At 43.1% G+C, this 20,092-nt stretch overlaps 1 protein-coding gene across 1 annotated transcript in view; it reads left to right on the top strand.

Moving 5' to 3' along the window:
• Positions 1-980: 980 nt before the first annotated feature.
• PRKCE (protein kinase C epsilon) overlaps positions 981-20,092 on the top strand; it is a 293,855-nt gene continuing 274,743 nt past the window's right edge. The window contains exon 1 of the mRNA XM_037405769.1: positions 981-1,954. Coding sequence (XP_037261666.1) covers positions 1,607-1,954 — 348 coding nt within the window. The 5' untranslated portion in view covers positions 981-1,606. The remainder of the gene's footprint in view (positions 1,955-20,092) is intronic.

Raw genomic sequence — 20,092 nt, 5'->3', positions numbered from 1 at the left:
CGGCGGCCGGCGGGCGGGGGCCGCGGGGGGGCGGCGGTTGGCCGCGGCTGCTGGCGGCGCGGGCCGGGGCTCGGCGCTGTCAGGCGGCGGTGGCGGGGCAGGGAAGCGGCGGGACCCGCCGCCCGTCAGGCGTGGGCCGGGGCGCGGTAGGGCCGTCCCGGGGGCGGCGCCGTCGCGGGGCGCGGAGCGGAAAGCCCTGCGGGAAGGGGCGGCCGCCGGCCCCGCCGCGCCAGAAGCGCCCGGCGTGGTGGAAGCGGCCGCGGCGGTGGCGCCGCCCGGCGGCCAGGGGCAGCAGCGCCGCGACCGACCACGTTAATAAAAGCGGGGGGCGCTTCGCGGCCGGGGAGGGGGTGCCCGGGGGGCGTTTTCAGCGCGCTCCGTTCCCCGCTTTACCCTGGGAGGAGGTAGGCGGCGGGGAAGGGGGGTGCGAGGCCCAGGCCCCCGCGGCGAGGAGGGCCGCCCGGCGGGTGCGGAGGGGCAGCGACCCCCGGCGCCGTGTCCCGGCCGGCCGCGGCTCCGTGCTCCCCCCCCCTCCCCCCCAGCCGGCACAAAACTTTCTGCGGGCGCGCGCGCTCGCCGGCTCACGCGCGCCCAGAGGCGCGCAGGGGCGCGCGCAGCCGGGGCTGCCGCCGCACACTCGCCCCACACACACTCGCACACGCACGCACACACACACACTGACGTCTTTTGCGCATTTCCTGCGCTGGAGCGAGCGGCGGAGCGGCACCGGCAGGCGGGCTGGGCTGGGGCTGCGCGGCGCGGCGCGGAGGGAGGCGGCCGGCGGGCGGGAGGCGGGCGGGGGGCGGCCGGCGGGAGGCGGGAGGCGGCGGCGGCTCTGCCCATCGCCAGGGCGGCGGCCGCCCAGCCGGAGCCCGCCGAGACCCGCGCGGCCCGCTCCGCTGCCGGCGCCCCCCATGCGCGGGGGTCGCGCCGCTGGGTCCTCGGCCTCGGCGGCGGAGCAGGAGGCGGCGGCGCAGGACGGGCGGCTGCGGGCGGCGGCGCGGATGGACGGCGCCCGGGTGGATGTTTGCTGAGCGCAGGCTGTGCGGTCGGCAGGGCCGGTGGGTCGGCCGGCGTTGCTGATCGGTGCCGCGGGCTGTGCGTGTGTGTGTACGCGTGTGCGCGTATTGTTGTGCGGCGCACGGGCGGGACTGGCGTGTGCGGGAGCCTGGGACCGCGGCTCTGCCGCCGCTGCCAAGCCTGATCCAGGATTATGGTCTGGGCGAAGGGAGAGGGCTCTTGCTCGCCCCGGGGGCTGGTTATGCTCGGGTGTTGATCGCATTCGGGGGTTTCTGCAGCCGCGGCCGCCTCCCCCTCCCCGGCGGCCCCCCTCCCTTGCTTTCCGTTAGAAACACGGGCAAGAAAATAAATGTATTCACTGGGTGTCGCAAGAGCAAAGGCTAAATAATCCAAGGTAACAGCAGCAGCAAGGCGAAGAGCCCCGCACCGTATCCTGCTCCCCCACTCCCAGACCTGCCCTCCTATTTATTGGCGAGACCTCCCTCCCTCCGGCCCTCCCTCCCTCCTTCCCTCCCTCCTTCCCTCCCTCTCGGTGCGAGTGCGACGGGCGAGTGTTTAATCCCGGGAAAAGTGCAGCCATCCAGCCATGGTGGTTTTCAATGGCTTGCTGAAAATCAAGATCTGCGAGGCAGTGAATCTGAAACCCACGGCGTGGTCTCTGAGGCATGCGGTGGGTCCCAGGCCGCAGACCTTTTTGCTGGACCCTTACATAGCCCTCAATGTGGACGACTCCAGGATTGGGCAGACCTCAACCAAGCAGAAGACCAACAGTCCTGCTTGGAATGATGAATTTGTCACCGACGTCTGTAACGGCAGGAAGATAGAGATGGCTGTTTTCCACGATGCCCCCATCGGGTACGACGATTTTGTAGCTAACTGCACTATACAGTTTGAGGACTTGCTGCAGAACGGGAGCCGCCACTTCGAGGACTGGGTGAGTGTTCGCGCTGTAGGTGCATACACGTAACATATGATTTTCCGTGGCATGGGTCCGGGTGCAACATCTGTCTTGCAGAGCTAGGTTGCCAAGGGCATGTAATGGCCCTGAAGGCTTTTCATTATTTCCACACTTTGTTACACTGAGATAGTCATGGTTACTCTACATGTAATGCATGTGGTCTACGGGCAAGGGAGGAAAGAAAAATATGCTGAATCTAAGTCAGAGATGTATAATTACCACTTCAGTTTCTGAAATTACGTTACATAAATACAAGTCTGGTTATCTTGCTGTGTTTGAAAACCCCCAACCAAATGCATCTGTACAGACCGTTACTGCAGAACTCGGATCTGGCACATAGACCGAATTTATCATTTCAGTGTGAACGCTCTTGGTCAGCCTGGCAATGACGAGCCTCAAAAATCCAGACCTGACCTCTGATAATGAGACGCTTCGGTGTCTTCGTGTCACTTGAAAGCTCACTGCATCAACACTGATGCTCCTCCTTCCTTCCCCCAGCTGATCTACACCTTTATGCATAGAGCTAACAAAATGCTTCTTCAGATGCTCAAAACTGATAAAAGGGTCCTGGTGGATTTTGGCCCTAACCAGACAAATTCTGTCACCCATATACACAACATGTCTAACAGCTTCTGCAGTGTCTTAAAGACCCAGAGGCTAATGTGCCTCAGTGGGAAAACAAAACAAAACAAAAAACCAACAAAAAACCCTGGAAAAGCCTTGGTCTGACAACCTTGGGTACTATGATTTAACACAGTAACATCAAACAAACAAAAAAAACCCCTGCAGGAAACGTGAATACGCACATTTTGCATTTCTGCAGTTAAGCAGTTAAATGGTATATCCTCTAAATAAGATGTATAATATGACAATAGTAGCTGTCTTCTGATTTTAAATGCGCCCTGCTCGACCACCCATTTGAAATGTGTATGCTCATCTTTTTGAGTATTTACCTGTTCTGGTCAAGGATACTAGTCAGGGCAATATTTCTTTGGCAAACAGACAAAGAAACCAGGACCAACGTAAAAATAGCAAGAGTTAATAGCTCTGAGTTTCATGTATTCTGTGGGGCTTCTTTACTTAATGCAGTGGTATAAAGACATGTCAGAATGATGGAGAGGTGTGAAAGAATTAGGCTCTATTTATGCTGATTAGGAGCTGAATAACTTTACTGTTAAAACTTTTATGTTTACAACTTCAAAATATTTTTCACTTCTGCTACATATGTCACATTGTGATAATTAGGATCTAGATTATTCTGATGCTCTATAAAAGCTGCACATCAGTAAGCTGGGATGGTAAAGCTGGGTGATAGGCAGAGGAAAAATAGCCAAATCTGGAAAAGACAAATGCAGCGGTATTGCAGATGTCTTTTACCTGGATTGAATGATAATCAAGTTGTGGCTCTCCCAATATCAAGGGGTGTGTGCATGTGTTTCATCTTTGAGACCGATGGGAGGAGGACATAATCACAAATATCTAGTGAAAGAATAATAATTTTGTATGTTCTTTTTGTGTGTGGTACGTATTGTGAGTTTGTCACCAAATCTGGAAGGCTGCAGATGCCAAGTTTGAATTTTGGTGGTGCTGGTTGTGCTGGGATACATCCTGGCTCTGATTTTTAAGGTGAACTCAAAACGTCTGGTCCCTAGGTAAATAGTGGAATTTAACAGATTGAGGCCTATTGTAAACAAGATCTGGGAGGATCTACATAACTGAATCAGATAAATGCTGTGTTTTATTGCACCAGGATTCATTGCTGTCCAGCATTCACTGGGTGGGAAGAGATGAGGGACTGATTACGCATGTTGTCTGTGGATGTGACAGAATTGGGGACATGGCAGCAGATCATAACTGGTCATCTCAATATAATGCAGCTTCTGAAGCATTGCTTACCTCGTTTTGTGCTGTTAAATACTCATAGTTTGGATTGTGTTTGTGCAGTGCATATAATACACAGTGAACACCACCCTCCCTGGGTTGCAGTTAGAATTGATGGGGAAGCAAGTATTTATAGGATTATGCTCTAACCTTTCCAAAATCTTCCCATTTACTGACCGTGTCACTGTAATTGTAAAATCGAGTGTCTTTATTGCATTGTTAATAGGTGGGAACCTTTGGAGAACTGGCTCTTAGAAAATTGCAGGTTTTTTGGGTGATTTCACAGAGTTAAAATAAGGCCTGTGGCCATGATATCTCTGTAGAGTCCATAGTGAAGTAAATAGATTTATTGGTATCTTCATCAGTGTCTGGAGTCTATATTAAAACCTGAAAAAGAGAAGTCATCTATGAAATGAATGGGTTTCACAGTGCAAGGAAAATGCACGTGGCCTAAACCAGTGTTAGACTAAGATCTGCTGGTATGATACAGTCAGTTTCTTCTGTTTAATAAAAGGACTAACTCCTTCATTTCACTCTTGGCATTTAAAGCAGATAGTTTTGTAGTACTCCTTCCTAACTTTATAACAAGCAAATTAAAAGCAGCAATCACAGGAACCCATTTCTCCTTACTGCCTGAAATACCCAGTAAGTGCAACCTAAGAAACACTCCTGGAGACGATAAAGTCTTTTTTTGTGCCATTCTGAGGGTTTCTCTGTAGGCAGTCAAAAGTTTGAACTGGGTACCACATACTTGTTGAGTGTGTTCCGTGTAATTGTGCTGCTGCCCCTCTTCACCTCCAGGATGATGCAACAGTTCTTGCAGGACCGGACTGTCACTATTTAAATAGGTTTGAGAAAATGCTTGTGTGCTGAGAATGCCTCTTGTCAATATATTAATTACTTTAATGCTTTCCATCTCGTATAATTCTGCACATATTTTTATAAGGAAATTTCAATATTTGTTTTATAATTTCTGCACTAGGGTCAAGGTTACATTACTTATACTGTAATGTATTTCTAGGTTGTTGTCAGCAGTCCAAAATGCAAAAGAGACTTGCAAAGAAATAATGTTTTGGTTTTTTCCCCTAAAAAGAAAAGGTTTCTTTCTTTAGCCAGCTCACCTACTTTGATTGATTTTTGCCATTGTGCAAATCCTTCTATTTCTTCTAAGAGATGAGTTTTTAAGGAAAATATTGGGTATTTTTCTCACTGTTAAGCCTGTGCTATATACTGATGCCATGGTTACAGTGGAAACACTAATGATAAACAAGTACCAAGCTTGAAATCATGATAGCGTCTATTGTATTAGGACAAGTCAGACAAATATGCAAAATCCTGGTTCCTTTTATCTACAGAGTATTCAGCAATTGCAAAAATGATTTCTAACCTTATGATATGTGTAGTCCTTGAATATATATATTTAAAAAAAAATCAAAGTTGAGGCCTAAAACAGTGGTTCAGATTTTACTGAAGGAAGCTTTTAAATAAAACGTATACTTTTTTCTTTATTTTTGAAGATCAACAAAAAAATATTTGTTTGGGTTTCTAAAAAAGGTATAGTGACAATTAAAAAGATGGCTGCTTTTCCAGTGGTGCATCAATACAGACATAGCACAGTGAAAGTGTCAGTTTTGCAGATTCTTTTTAGTCATGGCTACACTGCAGTTTTAAAGAGAGCTTTGGATTTATGACATTAGAGGCTTTTCTGTAAGCACATAAAATGTTACACAGAACGGCACAGAGTATTCCTGAGGATGTTGGTGAACTTACACATTGAAAAATACAGAACAATGAACAACCTGCGAGTTCTGAGTGAAAAATAAACTAATAATATGAAAGCTGTCGCTATATTTTTGAGTTAGGTAATTCAGGGAATAATGAAGTATGTCTTTAGCTTTCTGACATGTGGCGTACATAAATGTTGCACTTGAGCTGGTAATGCAGCTACATTTTAGAATAGAGTAGAATTGAGATCTGAAAGGAAAATTCCACTGATATTTAGCCTTGTGGTTTCACCCCTGTGAATTAGCACGATCAATGTTTATGTGTTTGGATGATTGGTAGTGTGGGTTCTGAGTTCAAGTCCACTTTCCAGAGTTGAGGAAAGATGAAATCAGTGTGATTGGACCTATGCCAAACCTTCCATCTGAGGGTCTTAGCCATTAGCCTGGCTGTATACGAGAAAACCTATTGAGTCGTCCTGAGAATCCTGCAGGCTGAGTAGTGGAACTCACTAAATCAGTCAGGACATCACAATGTTTAGCAAGGAAAGCCTCTATTTCCACTGAAAATATTTTACAGCTGTAATTAGGTTAATGAAACAAGTTTAATTTTCTGCTGTCTTGAAAAAGTCCCTAATGCTGTCAGGGAAAAAATAAAACGCAGATTTCAGTGAGCTTTTCTTTGTTGGTCCCAAATATCTTCTGTACCAATTTTTTTCTCTTCAGTGCTGCTTCTCCAGATCCAAATTTAAAACATTATACCTTTTTAAAAGCATCCTTTCATATTTCCATTTTATCAATATGAAATTAGTCATGCAACTGTGCCACCATTGCATGAAGCAGGTTTGTTACAAGTTAATGTAATATCTCAATATCAAGTTGATGATGAGTTAGGGGAAATGGCGTGGGGAAGAAGTACACTCTTTTACATCCTTGTTAACTGCCGAGTTATGCATTTTTATGTCATGCTTATAATGTAATATTGAAGAATTTTTCCTATTGGAAAGACTAGGTCTTTGAGTTGCAGTCCATACAGTTAGACACACAGGTTAATGGAGCTCTGAATGTCACCCCAAAGGCAACAGCAGGGGAGGGATTACAACATTTTTGCGTCCTTGGTCCCATAAGCTGTCCATGGATGTAAGAAATAAAACTGTCTCCTTCCAGCACCTCTAGTCAGAATTAACTGGAAAGACTTCTTAGGTGCTTATCGGAGTTTTTCTGTTTTGGTTTGGTTTTTTGTTTGTTTGGTTGGTTTTTTTAAAGTGCCATTTCTGTTGCTGAAATGGGAACTCCTTTCAGTCAGCAGTTGATCTGTTGTAGCTGGTAGACAGTGGAATTGTCATCATTTTAGTGCAGGTCACTGCATGTTGGCCTCTGCTTGTGCCATACACTGCAGAAGGTTGGCGTTAGGCTAGCAGAGTGTCACTGTGGGGTATTTCTATTTTTGCCTTCTGGCTGAACTTGTCAATGCTGATGGCATTGAAAGGCCTAGGATTTTGCTTGTGAAGGCTTTATGTCTCAACTAAACTGTAGTTCATGGGCTGCTGAAAAGCGTTATCAGAAGAATATTTGTTGAAATGAGAAGAAAGTTGCTGTCCTGTTTGACAGGTTTCTGCATGGCAAAGCTGTCACTGAGCAGCGCCTGTCGGGTTTGGGGGGCAGGGGTGAGGGAGCTACAGGGGATCAGCAGGGTTTCACAGGGACTAAGCCTGATTGTGAGGTTGAGCAGTTGTCAAGAGATCGCAGGTTTTGGAGAGTGATTTGTGCAGGTGGGGGTCTTCCTTGTCTTCTCCCCCAGCCTGTCTCCCTCCTGTGCCTTCTCTTTTTCCCTCTCTGCTGGGGATGTGGTGCAGTCACCACGCAGCTCACCCACTATCTCGTACCAATCCCTTTCTACAGCTGCGTAAATCTACTCCTACTCCCTGCTAGAAATGTTCTTTCCTAACAGCTCCTGCTTACCTGCAGTTCTACCCAGCCTGCTGAGAAGCAATAGAGGGGGGAAAAAGCTGCTTCTGTGGTTGCAGCTGCAGGGAGAGAGAAGGGGCAAAGTGGGGACAGGAAGAGATGAGGCATGGCGAGAATCCTGGAGGAGGGTAACGAATAGTTGCTGCTGCCCCACATGCTCCAGCTGCCCTTTTGGGAACAGCAGAAGGCTGCACATGTAGGAGATATGGATGAGCTGGCATAGGCAAATTGACTAGTTGAAGGCCGTATGTTGCTCACTGACCTGTTTTCCTTTGTTTGGTGTTTTTTGTGTTTTTGGTTTTTTTTTTTCCCTACTTTGCTTACTGTATAGCTTTTGAAGTCTCAGTTCAGATGTGAAAAAAAAATTGCTCAGGGCATGAAAAGCATGTAGTAGAGCAGGCATTTCACTTGGCACTGAATTATCATACACGTAGGTCAGGATTTGATCCCATGACTGATCAGAACCTGGTCCTGTTGTTGCTAATACCAATACTGATAAAAAGTTCCACATGGTGAAAGTAATTCTAATGAACTCTGTAGAAAGTTATTTGTTAGAACAAAGTTACCAGTTACAGACATCAGTTTATAGGTGTTAATTCAAAGCTGGACTTTAAGAAATGTCCAAGTGTGGTGAAAATGATTCCTACGTGTCCTTCTTGTGTTAGTTTTCAGGCAGTGCATATAATTATTCCAGCTCAGGTGGTTCCACAGACACTGCAGAACTTCACAGTTGTGAGTAAACCGCTGGGTTCACTGGATTTCATGCAGATGTGCTTCAATTCTTTCCTCAACAGAGTCCTGTGTTCCAAGTTTTCCAAGGGAAAACTGAGAATAAATAACATTTAAGAACATCCTTTACTTTTATTTTACTCTTACTGATTTATTATTCTTCTGCAAATCTTACACATGCAGACCTGCTTTCTACTGTCCTCAGCCATCAAAACTAAATCTGCCCTCCCCATCCAGAATTCTTTAAATACTGCCCAAATGAGGATTTGATTTAAGTTGGAATTGTAGGACTTGGCATCTAAGTGTGATTAGTTTCCACTCCCTAACTACACTTCTATTTAAATGAACATTTTGGGGTTTTTTGAAGTTTGAAGGGAGGCTGTGAATGCAATTTGTAAAAAAAAAAAAAAAAAAAAATAGGGGTGAGAGCCTTTCTGCTTGGAATTGGCTGGTAGAATTCAGTTCTGCTTTACCCTGTATTGTCTTAATCTCCTTTCCCTCACCCCAGTTATCAGACTGTAAGAGGAAGGCATCTACAGTTCATGGTAAGAGAGGTTTTGGAAACAATAGGGTATGCAAGTAATGGGAAGTCTGTGGTCAGGGAGTAGTGAGAAGAGACTTTCCCTCCATCCACATGGAAAGGTAGGGCTGGAACTATCTGGATATGGAATAAGATCAGAAGTCCAAAGACAGCTTGGAAAACTGCCGGTTCTGGGGAGAGGAAAGCAAACAAACTCTTTTGTCAAGCTAGACAGGGCACGGTCTGAACGGGCATATTTTAAATGCCCTTTTGAGTCATTGACATTGTAGCAGTTATAGGCGTTGCTACCATTTGGGGGCAAAGTGGTCATTACAGAACGCTGACAGAGTTTTAATTTTGCATTTTTAAGCAACTGCTTTCCTATTTGGCAGGCAGTAATTAGAAGATTTAAAAAGTATATTCGGCAATATTAACATGAAACTGCAACTGTAAAGCTAATAAATAATTCTAGAGATTGGGTAACTTTCATGGCAGTTATGTACTTTGCCCTATATTTTAGTAAGGTGAAATGCAAATGAAGATGATGTAAGAACATCTGCAGAATTATTTTCTGCTCTGATCATTATTCACAGTCAGTAGCTTGAATTACTAGTAAAGTTGATTTCTGAGTGTCTTCTTGCTTACATTCCTCTTAAGAGTTAAAAAATCTTAAATTATCATTGCTGTGATTTAACAGAAGTTACAGAAGCCAAGATTTCATTTATTTCTGAATAGCACAGCTAAAAACCCTAGCGATATTGGCATGCACCCATTAAATATAACAGGAGTTTTAACGTTTATTTTATTGGAAGCAGAGTTAGAGAAACACTACAAAGTTCTAAGAGATTTTCCCCCACTGAACTCTGTAGGGCTTGAGTTGTTCAAGAACAGAAGTAAAGACAGACCGTTGCTTTTAGAATTAAAAAAGGTGAAGTTTGATTCCATTGGAGGCTTGCAGGCAGCCATGTTTGCCTTATATCAGCTAACTTAAGCTGATTTAATTGTTCCAGACGATAGAATCATTTTGGTTGCTTCTGGTGTCCCGCTGGGCAATTTCATCACAGACAGGAGCAAAAAAGCGTGAATAATGGCTAGATGTTACCAAATAAATTTCACGTCTGCGTTGTTTAAACAGCGAGCCCCCATTGTATCTCTGTATCTTAAATGAAGAGTAGGTAAACTTAATACTTAGGGTTTCCAACTTAGTATCTTTCAGTACTTTACAGTATAAATATGTAACAAGCCATTTATCGTGGGGGACCAGGGTCTCATGCATTTTAGAACTCTTCATTCTTCAGTAGGTTGGCTGTTTTAATGTAATTGAAAAATACATGGCTCTGTCAATGGTAATGTTTATAAGTATCTTTACATTGTGACGTGGTAGCAATGAAGCAGATGTAATGGTGGTGGAGACAAGAAGGGAAGGCTGATGTTTACTCTGCAGAGGTGATGAGGAGATGGTTGGAATTGCTTTGCTTTGTTTCACAGAGTAAGAGCCAGCAAGGCAGTAGTGTGTTCTCCTTCCTTGTTTTCTTTCACTTTCCTCTTTATCATCTGCTCTGTCTTCATGCTGCCAATTCTCAATCTTTCTTTATCTGTGCTGGCTTCAAGATGCTCAAGAAATGATAGGGTGACCTTTACAGGATTGCATAAGATTTTGATTTTGGCAATGCTAGCAGGCTACATGAATGAAATGCCCTGCAATAGGTCTCTGTACAGAGACCTATTGCAGGTACAAATTTCTTGCTGGGACCAGTTTACTCTTTGCATAAATAAGTCTTTGTGGTGTCTGTTAACTTCCCTTTATTTCAAGGTGAGATTGGTCCATGGTCTTTGAAAATGATGTCTGAGAATGTGTTGGAAAAGGAAGTGCTAAAGGTCACTTGTGCTGTGTCCGCTTTGTTCTCACGTGGTTCTAGTTGGATTTATTGAGAAATCTTTTTTTTTGTTTGTTTGAGTTTCCTTGCTTTTTCCTTCCTTGTAACACCATAGTTCCTTGGCACCTCTTGAACATCTGACCTCATCATGGCTCATTTCTCCTTAGTCCCACTGCTATCACCTTGTCCTTAAGTCCTGGCTCTGTGTTTTAACTTTCCCTTTATTGTTCTTGTTTTTACTTCCAATATATTCATATTGCTGTCATTCTCATCACTCCAGCTCCTTCCTTCTTCTTGTCACTGTGGTGGACCAGTGAGCTCCTTGTGTCAGTAGGACTCAGAAGCATCTTCGGTATCTGAAGCTGTATGGGATTTGCCCAGTCACTGTCATCCAGTCCGTGTCCCCACCGTGCTTCTCAGCAAGCAGCAGGGAGCTGACTGATCAGACAGGGGCAATTGACTGCAGTCAGAAGATGCACTGAGTTTGCAGTTAGTTGTGCTGTAGAAGTGGTTGAAGGAAGAGGTGTGATATGGTAGCTTTGAACTTCAAGCAAAATGCTCTGGTTTTAGCAGTCAGTGGGATGTTGAAGGAATGTGATCTGTCCCTGAAAACTGGACTCTCCCAAGCGATGTAAAATTTTAGTTTGTACTGACTGTTGGGATTTTCAGGGACTCCTAATCACAGAAAAGACCTAGTATTGTTTGGTATTTTTATTTTATATAAAGTGAAATTATGGTTATGGTCTTCAAAAATTACAGGCCAAGCACAAGTCAAAAAATGCAGATGAGGAAGCCAAAAGAAGTAGTAGGAAAATGCTTACCAGTGTGAAAGGTTGTAGCAGTAGCTTAGCAGCAGCCTATCAGTTCAGCTTTGCTTGGTGCCCCTAACTTGAAGTCTGAACGGAAGAGGCAATAGTGGAGATTTTGCTGGAGGTATTTGGAGATCCTGATGCTTTCCATGATGTGGTGTTCCTGTTCAAGGAATTGACAGGGTTAGAAGGATAGCCCTCTAGTCCATGGTTCCCAAATTTCTAGTTATTTCTAAGTATCCCATATAGCTTTATGAATGTTTGGGATCACCCACTTTTAGGGAACTGTACAGGATTGTTCTGTATAATTTCATTAAAGCTGGCATTAACTGTATTGTTGCATTTGAGCTTTTTTCTTTATCATTAGCTGGGTTAGAGCACTACCAGTACAATAATCAGATGCAGACACAATATATAGGGTTAATCTTATGCCCTAATGTCATTGAGCTGAGATAAGCTTTGTTAAGTTTTATTCCACACCTTTACTCTTTGTGCCAGCAAGTTCTCAGAGCCATGTCTAGGCTCTGAGGGGAGCAAAGAAGGATTTTATTAACCTCTTGTACTGATTTTGTAAAAGTGTTACCCATTGTATCAGAAGCAGGTGAGAGTGCTTTTCACCTAAAGAGCAAAACCTTGTAGCTCTTTCTGATGACCTTTATGCAATACTTTCTTAATATATATTATATATATAATATATATCTATAGTGAAATCCATTACTTTAGAAATAATATTGGTTTAGTGGTCATATTTAGGAGGTAGCTTTGCATGTGCATTTTTATAAGGCCATGTAAAAGGTTTTAAAATACAAATTCAGCTAAACTGATTTGTAACAGTTCTGTGATGCATTAGCAGCCCAGCACTGTGACCTACACAGGTTCCTGTGTTCTCTTTAGGTGCTCTTGCTTTGCCATTTCACACGTGTTCTTTGTGTCCGCTTTGCCCATATGTTGCAAGATGCCTTGTGTAGGGGGTCTCACATTACCTTCTTGTATATATAATTTAATAGGACTGTGAGATCCTGATCCTTTTTCTGAAGGCATTTACTGTAGGACAGGAGTATGGTATAAAAAAATAGATCAGGCACAGTTTACCTCTGTTTGTCATAGCCCAGTGTAGTGCAAAAAGCAGAAACTTTTCTGTGTTGGTTTTGTTGTTAAGTAGATGTGTGAGTAAGCAAGACCCAATATACCCTAAACAAACAGGAAAGAAGTTTAACTCTGTAGCATGTGCTGTATGCTAATGACTGGAGAGCAGACAGGGCATAAATTGTCTCGCACACCAATTCAAAGCTGATGTTCCTATATTGATTTTAATGGGAAATTCTTTGAGTGGTGTTCTTTGTTGCTGAAACTGTTGAGAGTACATGTATCATGGAGTTGCATGCATAGTGATTCTCTGCTGCCGGCTGAGTTAGGGAGATGGATAGTGACATTGCCATCAGTTGAATTCCTTCTATGTTTAATATTGCACTTTATCTATTTCTCAGAATTGAAGCCTATTGTAAATTTTTCAGATGTATGGAAGTCACACAAAGAGTTTAGGCTCCCGGTTCAGCAGTCTTTCAAAAGTGTTACCCAGCTGTCTTTTCATCAGTGGTTATTTCAGTGTTGTATCTGTAGTAAGCTCAGCTTCTGAACTGTGTATGAATGAGTTTGTGAGTGCACTGTGAACTGCTTGTTGAACGTGTTGGTCAGAACTGTGATTTCTCACCAACTAGCCTTGTCTTCAGTTTGGTACGCACATGTTTTCTTGCAAGTACTATTGTTCAGAGTGTTTTTAAAGGAAAAAAAACCCCAAACAACCAAATACCACAACCCAAAACCTTAGCGTTTTGCTTTTTCTGGCTGATACATTGGATATTTGAACAAAAAAAATGAAACTGATCTCTAGCCTTGTTTGACAGTGCTCTGGACATCAAACTGACAGGCTCTGACATGTTTCAACTGTTATATTTGGTTTAAAATGTGTACACTCTCCAGCTAAGCACTGTTTACTGTATCAGTGTTATTAATGCCATAAAGCTTTCAAAATCCTTAGTATAATCCAAACTTTACAGGTTTTTAAATCAGATTTAAAATCAGATGCGAAGTGTGAGATTGTAATTTTGTCTTTTATGCTGTTCCTGGAAGACCAAGGTCAAAAAAAGTGCATCTGAGTAAAATGGGAGGCAGGCAGTGAGAAATGGGGGCATCTCTGGTGAAGCCTTTTCTCCCTAGAGCAATCTCCCACTCGACTGTATGAGCTGCTTCTCTTTGGGACTTGGGTGTAATTGTGGCAATGATCAGTAAGACAAATTACAGGCCAAATGTTTTGTAGAACTGCCAGAAAGTTTGCAGTTCTTCCAGCAACTGTGAATCAGCCCTGCACCCTATGTGCAGACTAGCAAGTAAAATCTGCTTCCCAGTAGCAGCGTGCTGGTCTGCATAACCCCTGCGTATAAGCTTTATGCACAGTTAATCAACTTACGATGCAAATTATGTGAAGTCTCGGAGACATTTTATGCGCCTATGAAAATGTACTTGATGCTTGTGATATCTTCAGTAAGACAGGAGTGAAGTGCTGAAACCTTCTTGGAGCATGGATGCGTACATTCTGGCAGGGTGACAGTCTTGAATGTGGGAGTTATTTCTCTTTGATAACACTCACAGTGTGTTAGGTTTTGCAGAAACAGAAAATTCATAGTTTCTTCCTGGAGGAGCTCATGCTGTAAAGTAAGAAAACTTACTATCTTTTGGATAATGAGGTCATAAACTACAATGTAAGATCTATAGAGGTTTTGGATGTGTGTATCAAGACAGAAGTACTGTGCAAAAGCCATAGAAAATGCATAATAATGTACAAATCCATACTTTTCAGAACAGAAATATGCAAAAGAAAGAAATGGTGTGCTATTCCAACTTTTGAAAATGTATTTGAGCCCCTTGGGGAAGCAGTAGTTGAGTAGTTAAGGGAGAGAGGTTTTGTTCATGTGAGTCAGCAGAGAGAGAGGCTGAAGCTTGTGTGCCAAACCAAGGAACATGTAAGACGGACAGTCAACAAAGTGAAGTCACTTTGTGATAGGCCAGATTACAAATAATGAAGATCATTATTTGCAGCAGGCTTTATTTAAATAAAAGTTTCAAAATGTCATAACAGGTCGCAGCATAAAAAAGGGCTGTCATCAGTATTGCCTGCTTTGCCTTAGTGTCTGTGGCAACAGGTGAGGTTGGTGAATTAATTTTCACAGTGCACAAAGTGTTCCTGATCCTGATTATTTTATGATCTGAAGTTTTAGTGAGCCATGAGATAATGTGTAATAACTCCATCAGAATCTTGCAGGCTGTGAACTAGTTGGACAAGTTTTTGCGTACTTAGTTGTCCTGCATCTACTTGTGATATCACGTTATCTCCTTTCTCCTGTCATTTTTGCCTTTATTTCCATCCACGTAATTCCTTCAAACAAATGAGGATGTCAGTAAAGGGAAATGATGGGATGGGCATTCACTCATAATTCAGGTAAAAGATCTCACGAAATGTAAGCCCAGCCTTTTGTATCAGTGGTTCCAGAAGAGGCCTTTGTCTGCTTTAGATGTACATGTAGTGATACATAGATCTTACCTGTCTCAGGTAGTAATGAAATTCATTTGCAAAATATCTGAGTCTGGAGAATCTTGAGCATAGTCATCTTCACAGCATTCCTGAGAGGAAGTGTAATGGATGGAGAAACTGTATTCCTCCATGTCACCCAGAAGTATGGCACAAGCGTTATGGTTTTAGTCTCAGAGTTTTGCAGGTGGTATCAGTATCCTCATTTGTACAGAGGTAAGACTGGGGCTGAGACCTACGCTACTGAAATAATGCTTCTGCCTGATACTTTTTAGGTAGCTCTCTTTCTGTTTTGCAGCTTCTTCCTCACCTGTCCATCACTCTTCTTACTCTCCTTTTCTAAAACAAGAATTCTTACCATCACATTTCTGTTTTTGTGTAGCATAGCTTTTGCAGGCTATTGGGTTTATGGTTTTTTTTGTTGTCGTTTCCCCCCCCCCCCGTTTTAATTATGCAACCACTTTGTTGTGGGGATGCTTTCCTTCAGTTGTGAACAAACAGAAGTGCAGGGCTTCTGTATTGCTGCATCCTTGACGCTGGAACTTTCCCTTTAGAGGTATGGATCTATAAAATGAAGCTTCCAGGCTGTCAAAGCAGTGTCAGTAGTGCAAAGTGGTGCTGCCTCTCTGGATGACTAGTTGGAGGCAGCACCGGCTTTATGGTTTCAGTGAAAAAATTACCACCTAGAGGTATCCTACATGCATGTACTTGGAATGCCTCTGGTATTGAGCTTACCTGTGTATGAATATACATAGGCTGGCAAAGGGGCTGAAGAGTTGGATGTGCAAATCCCTTTGAAATGTAGAATGAATTGTTTTGAGCACCTTTGACAGTTGTCATCTTAACTCATAATTTTGTATATCATTTATAATCCCATAGCTGTAGTTAATACGGTAGAAGACAACAGGAGACAAAATGTAAAATTGAAGTATTTGTTTTTTGATAGTTCATAGACTAAATTCACAGGAAAGGGGACCTCCATTTGGGTCACTCAATTGAAGAAACAGAAAGTTTAATTTTCCATTTTTAGGGCCTCATCATTGCTAATAGCAGGAGAGAGGCTTAGGATCCTTCAGCTGGAGTTGTGTGAAGAGGGAGTAAGTGCAGCTGGTGTGTGCTGTGGAACAGCTGTGCAGTGCAGCAGAGCCTGATAGCCCAACACCTGAGCGTGTTTATAAAACAGATACAGTGAGATTACATTGGTGTTGCCTGCCTGGGAGACTACTAGCCTGTGGTTTACACAAGGCTGTCCCTGGTTTTGAAAAAGCCACAGAGTAACTACACCGGATATGCTAACATGGCTTGGGGTTAACATATTATGCTTCAGGATTGATCCTGAGTGGGATAAATTTGGTGCGGATTATAGCAACTGAGATTTTGTGAATTTGGGGAAGGGAGGTTTTGAGGAAATTGATGAAGGAGGTGTCAGTTTATCTGCGCAGAGTTGTTTTGCAAAATTATTCATTATTTACTGTGTTTGGGCCTCAATGGAAGTGGGGGAAGGACACAATATACCTGCTGTGAAGAAGTGGCATTCTGTTGGGTCTTTTGATACTATGTATATTGTGGGGCTTACTGATCAGTATAAATTTAAGAGATGGATTTATAAGTGTAGTAAAGCTTTTCACTTACAGTTCTTTCATCCAAAAGGTATTGTGCAGACACTACAGAAAAAAAAGTCAAAATGTGGATTGTTAAGGTCCTTCATACTAAAAGTAGTCAACGACTGGAATATCGGTTTTGTAGTGTTATGCGAAGCTGAAGGCATTGGAGTGCAAAGGTGATGAGCTTAGGGCTTCAGTTACGTAGGTTTTTCATCTGTTTATTAGAATTGACTTTAAACTTACAACTTGCACATTTATGTATGGCCATCCAAAACTTAATAATAACTTTGCAATACACTGGTCAGCGATCTACAACAAGAAACCAGTGCCCTTAGAATATAGTCTTACGGATTTCCTTGATTTCAAACATATGTGGCTCATGAAATTAAATTAGAATAGTGGCTTAAGAGAGTATGTCAACAGTTTGATTTCTTACTGTAGGTTTATAGTAGAGTGACACCTTTGACTGCAGAGAAACTGCGATTTTCTTGCATTAGACAAACGTGGGAAGATGTGGTGCCCAAATATAACCAGTTCTCTTCAGATTCTCCTGGTGCCCCAGGTTTACGTTCCTGGAACAGTAACACTTATGAAGGATGAGCTTTATTAAGACAGAATGCTTTGAATGTATACTAGAATTGAATTAATACAGATATGTTTATTAATATTGTTGGCAGGTCCACTGTACAATGTGAGACCATATCAGTCATCGGTGCTTCAGTGTGAAGTAAACATCTGTGTCCTCACTTAAAATACAAATGTAGTATGTTTGGTGTTCTTGTCAAGGCTGACATATTTTAACAGCAAAAAAGAGAGTGCATGGGAGGGGTACCCAGCAGTCCTGGCAGTATCTGTGCTCACAGTTCCCAGTAAGAGCAGTAATGGAAGACCCTGGGCAGATAACTGCTTTGTGCCTCAAAATGCCACCTGCCCTGAAGCTCGGATCCTGCATCCCAGGGCTTACATCTTCAAACCAGGGCTCAATGCTACTTCAACCCTGCTATCCTAAGGGATACTACTTTTGCAGTACCACTTCCCTCTTGTACCTTACTCTCCCAGTGGTACTTGTAATCACGGTTTCATTGGCTGCTGTTTGCATCCCCTCAGTTGAAAAGTACCTCACTTCTGCTTCTGGCAGAACTTAAAATCATGTTGACAGGCCGCCTTTATCAAAACTACTGTGAAGGATCCTGGTTCAGAAACAGAGTATGTAGGCACAGAAGACCATGCAGACCATACTAGCCTGATTTAATAAAAAAAAAAAAAATTGGTTTGGCTCGGAATAATTGGAGTACATCAGTGTGAGAAGGGATGAAATAAGCTATCTTCATTTATTTGGGTATGTATGTCCCAAGTCATCCTGCATTTTCTTTCCTGTTAGGAATCTAGGAAAGGAGATGCCATTCTCCACCACCTGTGTGTTCTTTTTTTCCCCTGGAGAAAGAGATACTGGTAGCAGCTTTAGTTACAGTTAACGTATTTAATCATTAGAAAGCTTAATTTGAAGACCTACTTTGTTAAACTGTGTTTCCCAGTGGCTCCATCCAAATGTGAGATAGGTATAAGGGATAAAACACATCAAGGCTGCGAATATGTGTGGCGGGAGGAGGTAATGTTATACTGACTGGAAGGGACATGGGCAGCCTCCCTTTTAGGGTTTGTCTGAATGATAACTTGGCGAAAGCAGATACAGAAGGAAAATATGTTACTGAGGGAGAACAAGAGCAAGTTTGGTCAGGTATTTCAAGGCCAAGGCAACTCGGTTGTTACTGGCTCTTATTAGCATGCCTGAAAAAAGTAATGTTCTTTGCTTCAGCTGGGTGGCCCTCGGAAAGGAGAGGGATTCTTTCCTGCCTTTTGAAATCATCAAAGAATATGAGAGTAATCGTTTCCAAAGTTATCTCTATGTCGGAAAGCCTCGCTGTTCAGGATAAGCCAGGGTAAACAAAGGACAAATAGGAAGTGACTTTTAAAAAGTATGGATTTGAACCTGTGAGGTGCTGAGTGTCTCCAGTGAAATGCTGAGCTTGCTTGATTTTCAGTAAGTTTATGGCGCTCAGTTCCCGACAGGATCAAGTCCTAAGATTAGATCTACTCTCTGAAGTAAAATGAAGTTACTGCTCTCAGCTTTTTTAACTGCCAATATTTCTTGCAGTGCACATCATCACTGCTCTGTATGTACACAGACATGTGCAGCACTTGAGTAAAGACAAGCTGATCTACAGGGACTGTATCACTTTCCCATTTTCATTGTTTGTCTGTTGTACTAATAAGAACTCTGATATGAAAGTGAGACATCAAGAGGATAAAGCAAAATACCAGATGCTTATTGGCAAAAGGAAAAATCCCTCTTCAGTTTTTCTGTCATGTTTAGGAGCATTTGTACGTGGTTTTCTTTATGTAGAGTAAAATAATGCCAAATGTGTGTAGTACTTCTCATCAGTAGATTCCTAAGTGGATATCACTTTGATGAATGTATTCAATATGCAATCAAGACCTTTGGGTAGAGAAGCATGTAGTGGTGTAGTGCTTCGCTTTCAGATGAATTGCAGAGCCCTTCACATTTAGCTTTGCTGACTTCATTGGAGCCTTTCATGCTGTATGGGTATCTCAGTACACCATGGCCTGCATGGAGATTCAGAGCTTGCGAAGGATGTTTGAATTAGACAGCTCCTCTCCCACTAATGCATACTTTACTGTCCCTGTGAGGTTAATTTGCTACCAATATTCTGACTGCAGTCATTGTTGGTGTTATTTGAACTAAGGGTGGGTATAATGAGACCTGACTGCTAGTCATGCTGAAGGGGAAAACTGCCTGTTTCTTCACAGGAGTTTCTAGAAGTTACACAAGGAAATCATATGCTCGAAGCATGAACTGAGAAATGTACATAGAATGGTCAGACTGATTCAGTCCCCTCATAATTTATTGCTTTTATGATGAACAAGTGGCTAAAATTTTTGCATCGGGTTATTGCAGCATGTAGAAATGAAACTGACTTGAAATGGTATTGCAGTATTTAATGGCATGACAGAGAGGCATGGTCCCCAGTCCCCCTGTTAGAGCCGCGCCCCCCCCCCCCCCCCCCCCATTAAATTTATGCTAATGTTGTATAAAAGGCTTGGACGATCTTGAGTCAAAGGGAATTTGATTAAGTTATACCTTTCCCTGGGCTTGTGTGTTGCCCTGTTTTCCATGGCTTGAATAGAACTTGTGTGTTCATTGACCCTGCCAATATATGGGTTACAACCAAATTGGAGACAAAGGGAAAGAAAAATTAGACAGACTTTTAAAAGAAACAGTGCTTAATTCTACCAAAGCTCCTGCCTCAGGCTTCAGTGCTCAGAGTCTCATCAGACAGGTTCTTCTACTTCTGTTTCCTCATTCCTCCTGAGGAGAGTGAAGCTGACCATGAGCGATT

Source organism: Falco rusticolus, chromosome 12 (genome assembly GCF_015220075.1).
Source record: "Falco rusticolus isolate bFalRus1 chromosome 12, bFalRus1.pri, whole genome shotgun sequence".
Classification (NCBI taxonomy): domain Eukaryota; kingdom Metazoa; phylum Chordata; class Aves; order Falconiformes; family Falconidae; genus Falco; species Falco rusticolus.
Note: the sequence above shows the minus strand (reverse complement) of the source record. Positions and strands in the feature narration are given on the sequence as shown.